At 34.2% G+C, this 14,401-nt stretch overlaps 1 protein-coding gene across 5 annotated transcripts in view; it reads left to right on the top strand.

The window, feature by feature from the left end:
- Positions 1 to 14,401, top strand: part of PALS2 (protein associated with LIN7 2, MAGUK p55 family member) — a 109,429-nt gene that overhangs the window by 56,446 nt on the left and 38,582 nt on the right. For all 5 annotated transcript variants that reach the window (XM_059395682.1, XM_059395678.1, XM_059395679.1 and 2 more), the window contains exons 3-5: positions 5,313 to 5,465; positions 9,373 to 9,525; positions 10,271 to 10,498. In XM_059395682.1, coding sequence (XP_059251665.1) covers positions 5,313 to 5,465; positions 9,373 to 9,525; positions 10,271 to 10,498 — 534 coding nt within the window. The remainder of the gene's footprint in view (positions 1 to 5,312; positions 5,466 to 9,372; positions 9,526 to 10,270; positions 10,499 to 14,401) is intronic.

Here is a 14,401-nt window from a genome sequence, read left to right as displayed (position 1 = left end):
ACCTGAGCCGAAGGCTCAGGTCATGATCTCGGGGTCCTGGGATCGAGTCCCGCATCAGGCTGTCTGCTCAGCAGGAGCCTGCTTCCTCCTCTCTCTCTCTCTGCCTGCCTCTCTGCCTACTCGTGATCTCTGTCAAATAAATAAATAAAATCTTTAAAAAAAAAAAAAAAAAAAAAAAAAAAAAAAGACTTCTTCTTTGACCCATGTAGTCTTAGAAATGTGTTGTTTTGAGGGTGCCTGGGTAGCTCAGTCAGGCATCTGCCTTTGGCTCAGATCATGATCCCAGGGTTCTGGGCTCAAGCCCTGCATCCAGCTCCCTACTTAAGTGGGCAGTCTGCTTCTCCCTCTCCCTCTGCCCCTCTGCCTCTCTCCTGAACCACACTCATGTGCTGTGCGCTCTCTTTTATGAATAAATCCTAAAAAACAAAACAAAACAAAAAAACAGTGTTGCTTTGTCTTGAAGTGTTTTGGGGTTTTCTAGCTGTTTTTCTATTACTGAGTTTTGATTTGATTCCATTGTATTCTTAGAGCATACTTAATATGATTTTTATTCTTACAGACTTTTTAAGATATGTTTTATAGCCCAGACAGTGGTCTGTCTTGGTAAATGTTCCATGTGCGCTTCAGATGAATGTGTACTTTGCTCACTAGTATGTTTCCACCAGGGAGAAAAAAAAATGTATGAGAATGTCTGTCTTTTACTGTATTTTCACCAACATGGTACTTTACCAGGATTTTTATCCTTGCCTATCTAATTAAAAAAATATATATAGTACTATATATTTAGTTTGTACTTCTTATCATGAAGGTCGTTGTATATCTTTTCAGATATTTAAGAGGTATTTGAATTTCCTTTTCTGTATATTTCTTGTTCATAGTATTTGCCTATTTATGTGTTGATCTTTTTCTTAGTGGTTTATAGAAGTCCTTTCTGTAGGGGTGTCTCGGTGGTTCAGTGGGTTAAGCCTCAGACTTCGCTCAGGTCATGATCTCAGGATCCTGGGGTCAAGTTGGGCTCCCCACTCACCTGGGAGTGTGCTTGTCCCTCTTCTTATCCCTGCTAGTGCTCTTGCTTTCTCTCTTTCTAAAACTTCCTTTATGTATAAGAAAATTAGCCTTTGGTCTATAATATGATTTGTAAGTATTTTAACCCTGGTTTGTCATTTGTATTTTGACTTTGCTGATTTTTGACAAGAAATTAAATTTTTAAATGCAGTTAATTTTATTGGACCTTTTTTGTTTAGTTTATAGCTTCCAGATTTTGCAGCATAAGTTAGAAAGGTCTTTCCCACTCAGAGATTATAAAAAGTATTCTTTTATATTTTTTCTGAATACTGTTAAAGCCAAGCTTTTAAAAAAAAGAAAAAAGGTCTTTTTCATTTTAAAAAGTATAACAGATTCCCATTTCTAGTTTTTTTGGCATCTGTGTGGTTCTCTTTTTCCACAGATAACTCTAAGAGTGGCTCGGCAATGTTATTTAGAAGCTTCCTTAGTACTTCAATATATAATTTATCTAATCTAAGAATTTGAACTCCTTTTGTTAACTAGATTTCTGGCAAGTTCTTTACTTATTAGAGAATTCAATTCTAGTTTATTTATACTTATTTCTTCCATCTTTTTATTCAGAACAAATCTCATTCTCTTTGATATAATGGATGCAGAAGCAAAATAGAAATTGACTTTTCTATTTCCTGTCTCATTTCTATTTTCTGCTCAAGTTACTTATTTTTGACTGTTCGTGGGCTTCTCTTGATCTTTCTCTTCCTAAACTCTTTAGAATAGAAGGGGATGACTCTGACCACAGCAAAACTTACTTCCCATTTACTTATCTTTTCCAAGAAACATTTAATGAGCAACTACCACATACTTAGCCATATTCAAAGATAGAAACAAAATTTATATTTTCGTCCTTTTGAGGACAAAAGGGAAGGTTTTACACATAATAATAATAGTATTAGATATAACAAAATAAATGATAGTATTTTTCACTTTAGTTATAGCCCACAACTTGTTAAATTTTTTCTTTCTTTTTTTTTTTTTTTTTTTGGCTTGCAAGCATGGCTGCTGGACTGTGCCTAGAAGAAATACCTAGAAGTCCTGAAAGAACTTTTTCTTCTCTGCAGTTCATTTTTCTAAGGTGCAGTGGTAAATAGGACTCTCGGATCTGGACATAAAAGAAGGCTAGGCCATATTTGTATCAACTCCAATTGTTCTATAAACCCAGTCATAGCATATTCTTTCAACCACTTGTGGCAGGTGGAATATGTTTTTATTCTCATAGTGTCTTAAAGGATGCTAGACCCATTCATTCAAATAGCTTATGATTCATCTCTCCTTCTGGACAATTTTCACTATTTCCTTTTGTCCTTTATTTTCTTTTTTGTGGTGTGTGGGTCTTATTAGTTAAATTCAAGTTGGCACTTGCCTCTTAAAATCTACTAAATAAATTATGACTTTAAAGTGACTAGAGGTCCCAACTTCTTTCACAGTATCTTCGAGCTTAAAAATCTACATATTAACAAATATGGACCTGCTTTTGCTTTTTTGGAAAAATTACAGTTAGTCTTGATAGAACCCAACTATATTTTAGAAATTGGCTTTCTGTGTTACATAATTATAGCTGCAGTTTCACTAAAAAGCCTTTTATTTTTTCCCTGAGAACTTCTTATTGTATAGTGAGATTCTTTCCTACTATAGCATCAGTCTGTGTAGTTGGTATGAAAAAACCTTTGGGTGTGTTTGTTTTTATAACATAATTTTGCCCTCCTGCTTGACATCCTCTTTCTGGTAGGTCTGTCCACCTTCCCACGTGTCCTCACCCAATTTGGGAGCAGTAAGGTAGATGAACATAGGAATAGGAACAAAGGGAGCTATATTAGAGTTCTCAGGTCAGTGATCATTTCTGCTCTTTACTTGTCTGAATTGAATTGATATATTACATGACCAGAGGATGTTATAGAAAATATATTGATACAGTACCTGAAAATTGTAAGGTACTCCTTATCTCTTAACTAGAGAAACAGGTGGTCTTTATAGCTCTTACTTTGAGCAGAGGGGTGCAGGTTGAAGGGACAGGTAGTATTCTGAACCACAGGAGTACAAAGTAACTGTAGGGAAGACTCAGTAGAACAGAATGACACATCTGGACTAGAAGAGCATGCTAAGAAGGAACAAATCAACTAGCAGTCAATGAGAGTATATCTCTGAGTTAAATGAATTAGAATAATATATAACAGATACAATAATTAACCACAGTACGATATTTCAGTGGCTGTCTGTATAATGATGAAGTCAAAAAAGCTTTAGTAGGTAAGCATTCAAGCCTTGGTATTAGACTACCTGACTCTGCCACTTAGCAGTAGCGTATATTCAAGCAAATCACTTTATCTTATTTTGCATCAGCATCTATGTTTGCAAGGTGAGGATAACAATACACCTACCTTTGCTTAATACACACTCACTCACACTGCACTGAGAATATAGTTCCTGACACATACCCAAACAGCCCTCAATAAATGTTCAGCTTCTTTATTTCCTTTCTTTCCTTAAACTTTATTCTACTTCCGTAAGAGTAATAGAGTGTTGCAAGGTTAACGATGCTAAATTAAATATTTGTTAACAGCAAATATTTGTATTAAAGCAATAAGCAATTCTAGCTTGTTTTATAAGAGTTAATAGCTAGTTATATCCATTATTTTAGGGTTTTTTTCCAATGGTGATAATTATTTTATGGTATATGTGAGTGTCATCATTTTATCCTTATTAGGCTTACATTAAACTTTCAGAAAGTTACAGGTTTACCCATTTCATTCTTCATGGCATTTTCTTTTTTTTTTAATAAATTTTTTTTTAAAGATTTTATTTATTTATTTGACAGACAGAGATCACAAATAGGCAGAGAGGCAGGCAGAGTGAGAGAGAGCGGGGGAAACAGGCTCCCTGCTGAGCAGAGAGCCCGATGTGGGGCTTGATCACAGGACCCTGGGATCATGACCTGCGCCGAAGGCAGAGGCTTTAACTGAGCCATCCACGCGCCCCACTTCATGGCATTTTCTAATCTTAATTTTTTTCATATCTAAATAGTAACTCCTGGGGCGCCTGGGTGGCTCAGTGGGTTAAAGCCTCTGCCTCTGTCATCTCATATGACTTAAATTTTTTTTTTCTTCTGAGGCGTTTCTTAAAAATGTTGCTTAATATATAGCCCCCTCTTTCACTTAAACACTTATTTCAGTCTGGTGAGTCACCTAGAAAAAAATACTTAAGTGAAAAAAATTGCATTTTAAAAATCATGTGTTTGTCTTGAAGGATCCACTCTATGGTAGATATAACAGCTAAAGTATTATAGGTACAGATAAAGTTTAATTGATACTGTTACTACTTGAAACTTGGGTTTTTCCTGAGCACTTACCAACGAGGATCTTAAAATACTAAATACAAGATTTGTCATCTTACATAGTTTCATTTATACATTAATTCTTAACAGTTATGCTTTGCCTGCCTTCAAAATCGGACAGCAACCATTCATCAAAAAACAAAGAACACTTAAAAAAGGGAGACTGCTTAATGTTCATTTTTAGTTTGAATTTAAAACTGTTTTATTCCAACTATTTGAGGCTAAATAGGGCTACTTGTTTCCTGTAACAGTGTGATTCATGGTCCATTTTCCATGGAAGAGATGGTGAGATTAAGAAAAAAAAAAAGTGGCTTAAGATAAAGAGACACAAGGTGATCACTCCCCTAATGAAATCAAACAGTCCTTCAAAGTCCAGTTCAAGAGCCTGACTTTCCTAAATTAACTTATTTTGCTGATTTTCAAATATTGGGAAATGGTAGTTTTAGGATTTGGTGCTCCCCAAATGATTTTTATTATTTTTTAATGGCAGTCCATGTAATGATTACATTTCCTTTTTTTAAAATTTTTATTATGCATAATCATTTATTTTCATGAATCACAAGCAGTATCCTCTAGAGTTTGAGCCTAGACCAGTCATTAGGAAAGTCATTAGGAAATTCTATTGGGTAGGAAATTTTTTTTTCTTTTCAGTTGTTATCTGACTATAGTTTTTTCATGGTTAAGTTATTAAAACAAGTTTTCCTTGACTTTCAGAATAGGGATACAAGCTAAGATTTATTATATTTCTTGATAACATTTACTACAAAATCTACATATTGTCCTTGATTGAAATATTACATTTGGTTTCAATGAATCAAACTTTCAAGTAGTATCTTTTTAAGTCTTCTTTATGAAAAGAAGAAAACCATGGTCTGGAGCAAAAATGTGCTGTGACTTTAATTATACTGTATCTTTTCAGGCTCATGAGAGGCTAGAAGACTCAAAACTAGAAGCTGTCAGTGATAATAACTTAGAATTAGTCAATGAAATTCTTGAAGATATCACTCCCTTAATGAATGCAGATGAAAATGTGGCAGAGCTGGTTGGAATCCTCAAAGAGCCTCACTTCCAGGTAAATTTTGTGTATTATTCTTCTCAAGTGCACTTTATTCCCAAAGTATTCTCTTTTAGTAGTTAAATTCCAGTTTATGGTGATTTATTTAAGATTATTTATTATTAAGTAATATTTAAGATTATTTAGCGTTTGTAAATATGTAAGTTCCAACTTAAGTATTTTAATATCCTGAAATACTGAGGATATCAAATCAGATACACCCACAACTAATAACACACTACATAAATGTATAGCAGAAATATATCAGAATGGATTTTCCATTGTGTAATTAAAACCAGCCTTGATTCACCACCAGACCACATGCTGGAGACATTTTTCTTACTGTGATAATAGGTTTTCCTTCCTCACTACCACTGTTTCACAGCCTTTCTTATGAAAGCTATTGCAGTATTGCTTCTGAGACTGAGATGCAATCAATGAATTTAGAATAAAACAAAAGAGAACTGTGTGAGGATAGAAACTAATCCATAACATTTCCTCCATAGCTGCAAAAAAAAAAAAAAGTGCAATTTAAGCTTTGGTCTGTCAGTGAAAAATAAACCTGTTTAACAAAGAGTCAGTTTTAGAAGAGAGAGTGGAGGGGAGTGGGGGAGAGATTTCCTATTAACCTGTGATTAAGTGTGGCATTGGGACAGTATTAGAAAAATAGACCAATGGAAGAGAATAAAAAACGCAGAAGTACATATACATGTATATGACAATTTGATTTATGATAGAGATACTACATTTTAGGGGAGAAAGAATGGACTGTTCTGTAAGTGATGCTGGGATGGAAGAATATAAAGTGCTTTTCACTATAAATCTTAGCATTGAAAAAGAAATGGCAACTCCTCTTTGGGTTTTTTCAAGGACTTTCTGTGACTCTTCAACAACGTGACTGTAAAATACAAAGGTTTATAGTGAGTTGGTTGCTCCATGAATCAGTATCTCAACATACAAAATAATGGACATGTATCAGAGACATCCTATATGCTTGTGCCAGTTGATGAAGGCCTTCTAGGGCACAGTAAGCCATTTGAACTTTACCCCGAGGACAGTGGGAAACCATGAGAGGGGAGAGTAGGAGGTATTACACAGGGAGAGGGCGCTGATTGTGGAGCAAGATGGTTAAGCACTAGGGCAAGAAACTGACAGCAGTGTTGAGAGTAGAAAATGTGAAGATTTTCAGGTTTAAGCAGTAAAATCAACAGGACTTGGTGATTGGTTATGTGTGATCATTGCAGAAGAGAGATTTGGGAAGTTGATAAGGGTAAGGTTTCTAACAAATAATTGATGGCACTCACTGAGATAAGGAATACTCTAGAAGAAATTGACATGTTAATGTTAGGTAACCAGCCTTGTTAAGTTTGTGATACTTCAGAAGAATCTGATAGAGCTTTCAGACATGCTGTGTATCTTTAATAAATATATAAAATCTAATAAGTATATAAATTTATATAAAGTTTCATAAATATAATTAGAAAATACTGGCAAGCAAAAATTTAAAAATTAAGATATTGCATTCTTATTACCCAGATCTACTGTACTATCCTAGTACCCATACTTTTTCTATGCATAAATGTACATATCTTTTTCTTTCCTGATTGAGATCCTTTTGTACAAGCTATTTTGTAACTTACCCTTATTTTCAGTCACTGATTTCCACTTGGCCATTTCAGTGGATCTCCATCTCATGTAATACACATACTATATTCAAACATCTCCATTTGACACCAAAATATTCTTTATAGCTGTTTTGTACTATGGGTTTCCAAATGTGTGGCATTTGGATGGACCATCCTTTCTCCCTTGATTATGATATTGACCTATTAAGAGACGAGACCATTGCCCTAAAGAATGTCCCACTCCCTGGATAATCTGGTGGTCTCTTCGCTTTGTTGTTTAGTTACCCCCTCTATTTCCTGTGAACAGAAGTTCTATCTAAAAGGATGATTCAGGTTAACTATTTGGAACTAGAATGCATCATTAGTGACGTAATGTTAATATGAATTAAAGTACATCAGAAGATATGTGACACCTGGTTAGCCCACCAGTATCGTTGCTGAGATTAGTCCCTTGATTAAGGGCATAGACAATCTAATCCCTTCTTTGAAATACTTTTGACTAGGACATAATCTAGTGTGTTATTATTCTAGCATACAGATGCTGTTTCCTGTTTAATCATTTATCTACTTATGAACACAAATTAATCCTTGCCTGAATCAGTATTTTCTTTAGAGCCTTCAAAATGACATTTTCCAGGTTCTCTCATTCTACGTTTTGTAGCTGCTGTTCTTATATAAAGTAGAGCTTTTCCTCATCAACTGAACTATTTAGTTACCCCGTAATGCATTTCAGACTGAAAAATCAGGGAAATGTCTGATCCTTCCCTTTACCAGTTTTTAAAGAATTGTTTAAAATAGCAGTCTTAAATGGCAACAGATGAATTTTTCAGTCCTTCTGTTTTTTAAATAGCATTGTGCAATTACAGATCTTTCATTAATTTAGTATGTCTCAATCCTCTACCATGTTTACTCTTTGATTTTCAAATTTTCATGACTGACTGGTTGTAGAAAGATTTTTAGTCTATGAATCTGAAGCTCATGAGAGTTCTGGAAGTTATCAGCATCTAAGTAGTGGTTCAAGTCACAGGAGTATAATTCTGGCTAAGAAGGCATAGGTTGGAAGCTAAGCAACCCAGGTTAGAGATTTTAGCAACGTCTAGCATTTATAGGAATAATCCTTACACGTTGACTTGTGATTTTTTTTCTTTTTGAAATTTTCTTTAGTCTCTTACGACATGAAATGACCAGAAATTACACATATCCTGATTGCTTCTGTTCTAATTTGTTGACATTTTCTCCCTTCTTTCTATTTTGATTTGTTTTTGAGCTCCATCCACTCAAAAATTTTTTTTTAATTTTATTGTTTATTGTTTATTGTTGAGCATACACAATTATAGTGTAAGTGAAAAACTAAAATATATTTAAAAATTATAAGAAATCCCTAGAAAGTAGATCGAAGTCATCTATGATGGTAGCACGTACATCATAAATGTAGGACGTAAAATTATATTCAGGACCATTACTAGGTCATTAGAGTTTTTTTCCTCTTAAAACATATGTTTTATAAACTAAAGCCTTTGTCAGTAATATAAATCTCTCATCACTGATATAAGATGCTGTAAATATTTATCCATTTTTTTCTATTGGATATCTTTTTAGCAGGCTTTTATATGTGTAAAAAATACATGGTATTACTAACATAAAAATCTTAAAGTAAAAATTAGGGTCTGTGCCATTTGAATTTGGTTTTTTGTTTGTTTGTTTGTTTTAAAGATTGTATTTATTTATCTGAAAGGGAAAGCAAGAAAGCACAAGTAGGCACAATAGCAGGTAGAGGGAGTGGGAGAAGCAGGCTCCCTGCTGAGCAGGCCTGATGCAGGGCTCTATCCCAGGACCCTGAAATCATGACCTAAGCAGAAGGCAGACACTTAACCACTGAGTCATCCAAGTGCCCCTGTACCATTTGAATTTGTATGATACCTAATAAATAGGGATTGATGATAAATAGGAAATGTGATAATGTTGATGACAAAGGTGGCAGTGAATTCCAGTGCCTTCAGTGTACCACACTTGGAAATCTAGGTTCAATTTCCACTGAACTTGTCACTTTTTTTAAGAAGTCATAAAACTCTATCAGGAGTCTTCAACTCTTTTAAAACAAGAAATACAATATTTATGTTAATGTACTGTATATATATTTCTTTAAAAGATTCTGGTGCATTTGGTTTACCTCATATTTTAAGAATTTAATAATGTATGCCTTGGAAGGTTTTAGTACTCCACTGGAATAATGGACTATTATTTTTAATAACTTATTCCATCAGTAATTAATAACCACAGGCTTTTTTGAATCCTTACAGTCACTCTTGGAGGCCCATGATATTGTGGCATCAAAATGTTATGATTCACCTCCGTCAAGCCCAGAAATGAATAATTCTTCTATCAATAATCAATTATTACCAGTAGATGCCATTCGTATTCTTGGTATTCACAAAAGAGCTGGGGAGCCATTGGTGAGTAGATAAATCAGTGCCTTTTAAAATCTGAAATCTGACATATTTGTGGCTCAGTCATATCTTTTTTTCTTTTTCATAATTTGTATTATTATAAAAACTTCAATTCATGTTTATTTGTTTTATCAGTGCTTTTTTGGCTTGTATAGAAATATACAACTGATGCTCTCTCATCTTAATATAGCATATAAAATTAAGCCAAAATAAAATGTTTAGCTGAAATAGAGGCCTGAAGAAGCTGGCTAATGGGCAGTAGAAATTATAAGATACAACTACCCCATTTCTTCCTATACCCTTTGAAGAAATGAACTCAAGTTGCTTGCTAATGATAGTATCAAAACACAAAAGAAAGTTATTAAAAATTGAAGGCATGGTAGGAGTCTGTAAGTAGTGAAGTTTTCTATTCCATGCAAAAATTATTATCTCTGGGTCCTGACTATCAGAAAATATGATAAGCTTAGAACAAGGTCATCAGAATGCATAAATACTTTTTCTCCTCCTTTGAGCTTTTTATCCTGTGGAATGCAGTTCCCTGAAAGTCCTGTTTTTATGAGGTCATTTATATCATCACAGTTGCCTGTGGTTTAATGAGATTAAAATATTGAAGATAGGAGAGAACAGGGGAAAGTAGGAACAATTAACTCACCTACTTTTAGAATGATTTTCTTACATATACATATTAATGAATATTTAAGATTTCTTCCTAATAATCTGAAATCATTGATAATTCTGTTATTTCCTTTAGGGTGTAACGTTTCGGGTTGAAAATAATGATCTGGTAATCGCCCGAATCCTTCACGGAGGAATGATAGATCGACAAGGTCTACTTCATGTGGGAGATATCATTAAAGAAGTCAATGGTCATGAAGTTGGAAACAATCCAAAGGAATTACAAGAATTACTGAAAAATATTAGTGGAAGTGTCACCCTAAAAATTTTACCAAGTTATAGAGATACCATAACCCCTCAACAGGTTAGTAATAAAATTCTTGATAATATCAATAATACTTCTATTTCTTTAATCACATTGTTAGTTATAACAGCTATAATTGCCACTTGTTCCTCTTTTGCTAAAGAAAATAGGAAAAAACTATGATTTAAGTGTTCTGAATTGCCCTATTTTTTCATGGGTGAATTTTTGAATTTTTAAAACAATTAGCACTGTCTTATTAGGAAGGAATAACAAAATGTCTTTGTGAATACTATGAACCTTAGCATTACAGTAACCTACAGCTGGTATCTGAAAAATCATAAAGCCTTTTAGTCCTTAACCTAGCAGACACTTTTGGCACCTGTTATGTTCCAGGAATTATATTAGACCCTGTGAGAGGATAAGAATATAGCTCTGAATACCTCTTATTTAGTGTTCATGTGATGGGCTGGATGGGGAATGAGGTCAGAAAGGGAGGATAGGTATATAGATTGAGAAAAATCTTGAATACCTGGATTGTACTCATTTGGTCTGATTTTTGTAACTAATTTTTAGGTAGATTATTGAACAGGGTAATGTTCTAATGACAGCAATTATCTAGTTTGATCTTGTTGAATGAATTTCCAAAAGGAGAGAAGTGATATCCTTTAACCAGGAAGCAGAATTTTGGAGGTGTGAGGTGATTTCTGAGAGACAACTCTAAAAGAAGGTTAACACTGTTTGGATTCAAATGCTACCACTTACTAGCTTAGCCTCTCTGTGCTTCATTGTCTCATGTATATAGTTAAGGATAATATTTCTTTTCTCAGAAGGTGTTACAAGGATTAAATGACTTAATTCACGTAAAGCTCTCTTAGCAGCGCCTGGCATATAGCACTCAAAAAGTAGCTGCTACTGTTGTTATGGTGGTGATGAGGTAGTATTTCTTTCTTTACAATAGAATTGTAAATATTAAAAACATACACATATATATACAAATATATAGTGAAATATTATTCAGCCACAAAAAAAGAAAGAAATCTTGCCATTTGCAATGGCATGGATGGAGTTAGAGAGTATAATGCTAAGTGAAGTAAGTCAGTCAGAGTAAGACAAATGCCACATGATTTCACTCATATATGGAATAGAATTTACAATAGAATTGTAAAGAAAGAAATGTAATAAAGTAATTGCAGAGAAGGATTTGGCAATGATGGTGGGAGTGTTGGAACTGAGGAGAGGGTTTAAAAGACCTATATAATGTAGAAATGGGAGAAAGGAATGTTTTAGATTGATGCCTTTAATTCAACTTCGTTTCACAAATTTATCATTTCATGGGTAAGTGAAATTGTAAGTTTCTACATAAGATACTGCCAGTGATCTTTCAGTATGAGAAGTTAAAAGTCTAGTTTTTATATTTCTATACAATTCTTTGAAATAACGTATGTTGAATACTTCTTTTACATTATTTTTTGAAGGACAGGAAAAAATATATACATTTAAGTTTTTATTTTAATCACCTGGTGCTCAACATAAGTGTACACTTTAATCCCCATCACCTGTTTCACTCATCTCCCTACCCATCTCCCCTCTGGTAACCATCACTGTTCTCTATATTTGAGTCTGTTTCTTGGTTTCTCTCTCTTTTTCCCTTTGCTTGTTTGTTTTGTTTCTTAAATTCCATATATGAGTGAAATCATGTGGCATTTGTCTTACTCTGACTGACTTACTTCACTTAGCATTATACTCTCTAACTCCATCCATGCCATTGCAAATGGCAAGATTTGTTTCTTTTTTTGTGGCTGAATAATATTTCACTATATATTTGTATATATATGTGTATGTTTTTAATATTTATATGTGTGTATATATATCCACATACATACATACCACATCTTCTTTATCCATTCATCAATCAGTGGACAGTTGGGCTGCTTCCATATCTTGGCTATTGTGAATAATCCTGCTGTAAACATAGAGGTGCCTATATTCTTTGCATTGATGTTTTTGTATTCTTTGGGTAAATATCCAGTAGTGCAATTGCTGTATCATAGAGTAGTTCTATTTTTAACTTTTTGAGAAACTGCCATACTGTTTTCCACAGTGGATACACCAGTTTGCGTTCCTACCAACGGTGTAAGAGGATTCCTTTTTTTCCCACATCCTCATCAACACTTGTTACTTGTGTTTTTGATTTTAGCTGTTCTGACAGATGTAAGGTGCTATTTCATTATAGTTTTGATTTGCATTTCCCTGATGATGAATGATATAGAGGATTTTTTCATGTGTCTTCTGCTGATCTCTATGTTTTCTTTGGAGAAACGTCTGTTCATTTTTTTAAATTGGATTATTTGGTTTTGGGGTGCCGAGTTTTGTAAGTTCTTTATGTAGTTTGAATACTAACCCTTTATTGGATATGCTATTTGCAGAATATCTTCTCACATTCCGTAGGTTGCCTTTTAGTTGTATTGATGGTTTCCTTTGCTGTGCAGAAGCTTTTTATTTTGATGGAGTCCCAATAGTTTGCTTTTGTTTTCCTTGCCTTAGGGAACCTATCTAGAAAAAAGTTGTTATGACCAGTGTCATGTGCTCTTTTCTAGGATGTTTATGGTTTCCTGTCTCACATTTAGGTCTTTAATCCATTTTAAGTTTATTTTTTGTGTACGGTATAAGAAAGTGGTCCAGTTTTCCCAACACCATTTGTTGAAGAGACTGTCTTTTTCCTGTTGGATAGTCTTCCTGGTTTGTTAAAGATTAATAGACCACATAATTGTGGATTTCTTTCAGGATTTTCTATCCTGTCCTATTTATCTCTGCATCTGTTTTTGTGCCAGTACCATACCGCTTTGATTACTACACCTTTGTAATATATCATGAAGTCTGGAATTGTGATACATTCAGCTTTGCTTTCCTCTTTCAAGATAAATTTGCCTATTCAGGGTCTTTTATGGTTCCATAAAAATTTTTGGATTGATTGTTTTAGCTCTGTGAAAAGTACTGGTGGTATTTTGATAGGGATCGCTTTAAATGTGTAGATTGCTTTGGGTAGTATCGATATTTTGACAATGTTTGTTCTTCCAAGATGGGATAGGGAGGGAGACAAACCGCAAGAGACTCTTAATGTCACAAAACAAACTGAAGGTGGCCGGGGGGAGGGAGGTAGGGAGAAGGTAGTGGGGTTATGGACATTGGGGAGGGTATGTGATATGGTGAGTTCTGTGAAGTGTGTAAACCTGGCGATTCACAGACCTGTACCCCAGGGGCTAATAATACATTATATGCTTATAAAAAATAAAATAATAACAATGTTTGTTCTTCCAATTCATGAGCATGGAATGTCCTTCTATTTCTTTATATCATGCTTAATTTCTTTCATCATTGTTTTATGGTTTTCAGAATTCTCTGGCTTGGTTTATTCCTAGGTATCTTATTAATTTTGGTGCAGTTGTACATGGAATTGTTCTCTTAATTTCTCTTTCTGTTGCTTCATTATTGGTGTGTAGAACTGCAGCAGATTTATGTAGGTTGATTTTGTATCCTGTGACTCTTCTGAATTTGTTAATCAGTTCCTGCAGGTTTTTGTTGGAGTCTTTTGGATTTTCTTTATGTAGTATCATGTCATCTGCAGAATGAAAGTTTGACTTCTTCCTTGGTGATTTAACACCTTTTATTTCTTTTTGTTGTCCGATTGCTATGGGTAGGTTTTCCAGTACTATGTTGAATAAAGGTGCTGAGTTTTGTTCCTGACCCTAGGGGAAATCCTTGTTTTGATCCTTGTTTTGTTCCTGACCCTAGGGGAAAGGCTCTCAGTTTGTCTCCAATGAAAATTATATTAGCTGTGGTTTTTCATTAATGGCCTTTTATTTTGTTGAGGTATGTTCCTTCCAAACCTGTTTTGTTGAGGATTTTTATCATGAATTGATGTTATACTTGGTTAAGTGTTTTTTTCAGTGTCTGTTGAAATGT

Source organism: Mustela nigripes, chromosome 4, assembly GCF_022355385.1.
Source record: "Mustela nigripes isolate SB6536 chromosome 4, MUSNIG.SB6536, whole genome shotgun sequence".
Lineage (NCBI taxonomy): Eukaryota > Metazoa > Chordata > Mammalia > Carnivora > Mustelidae > Mustela > Mustela nigripes.
This window is presented reverse-complemented; position numbering and strand designations above follow the sequence as displayed.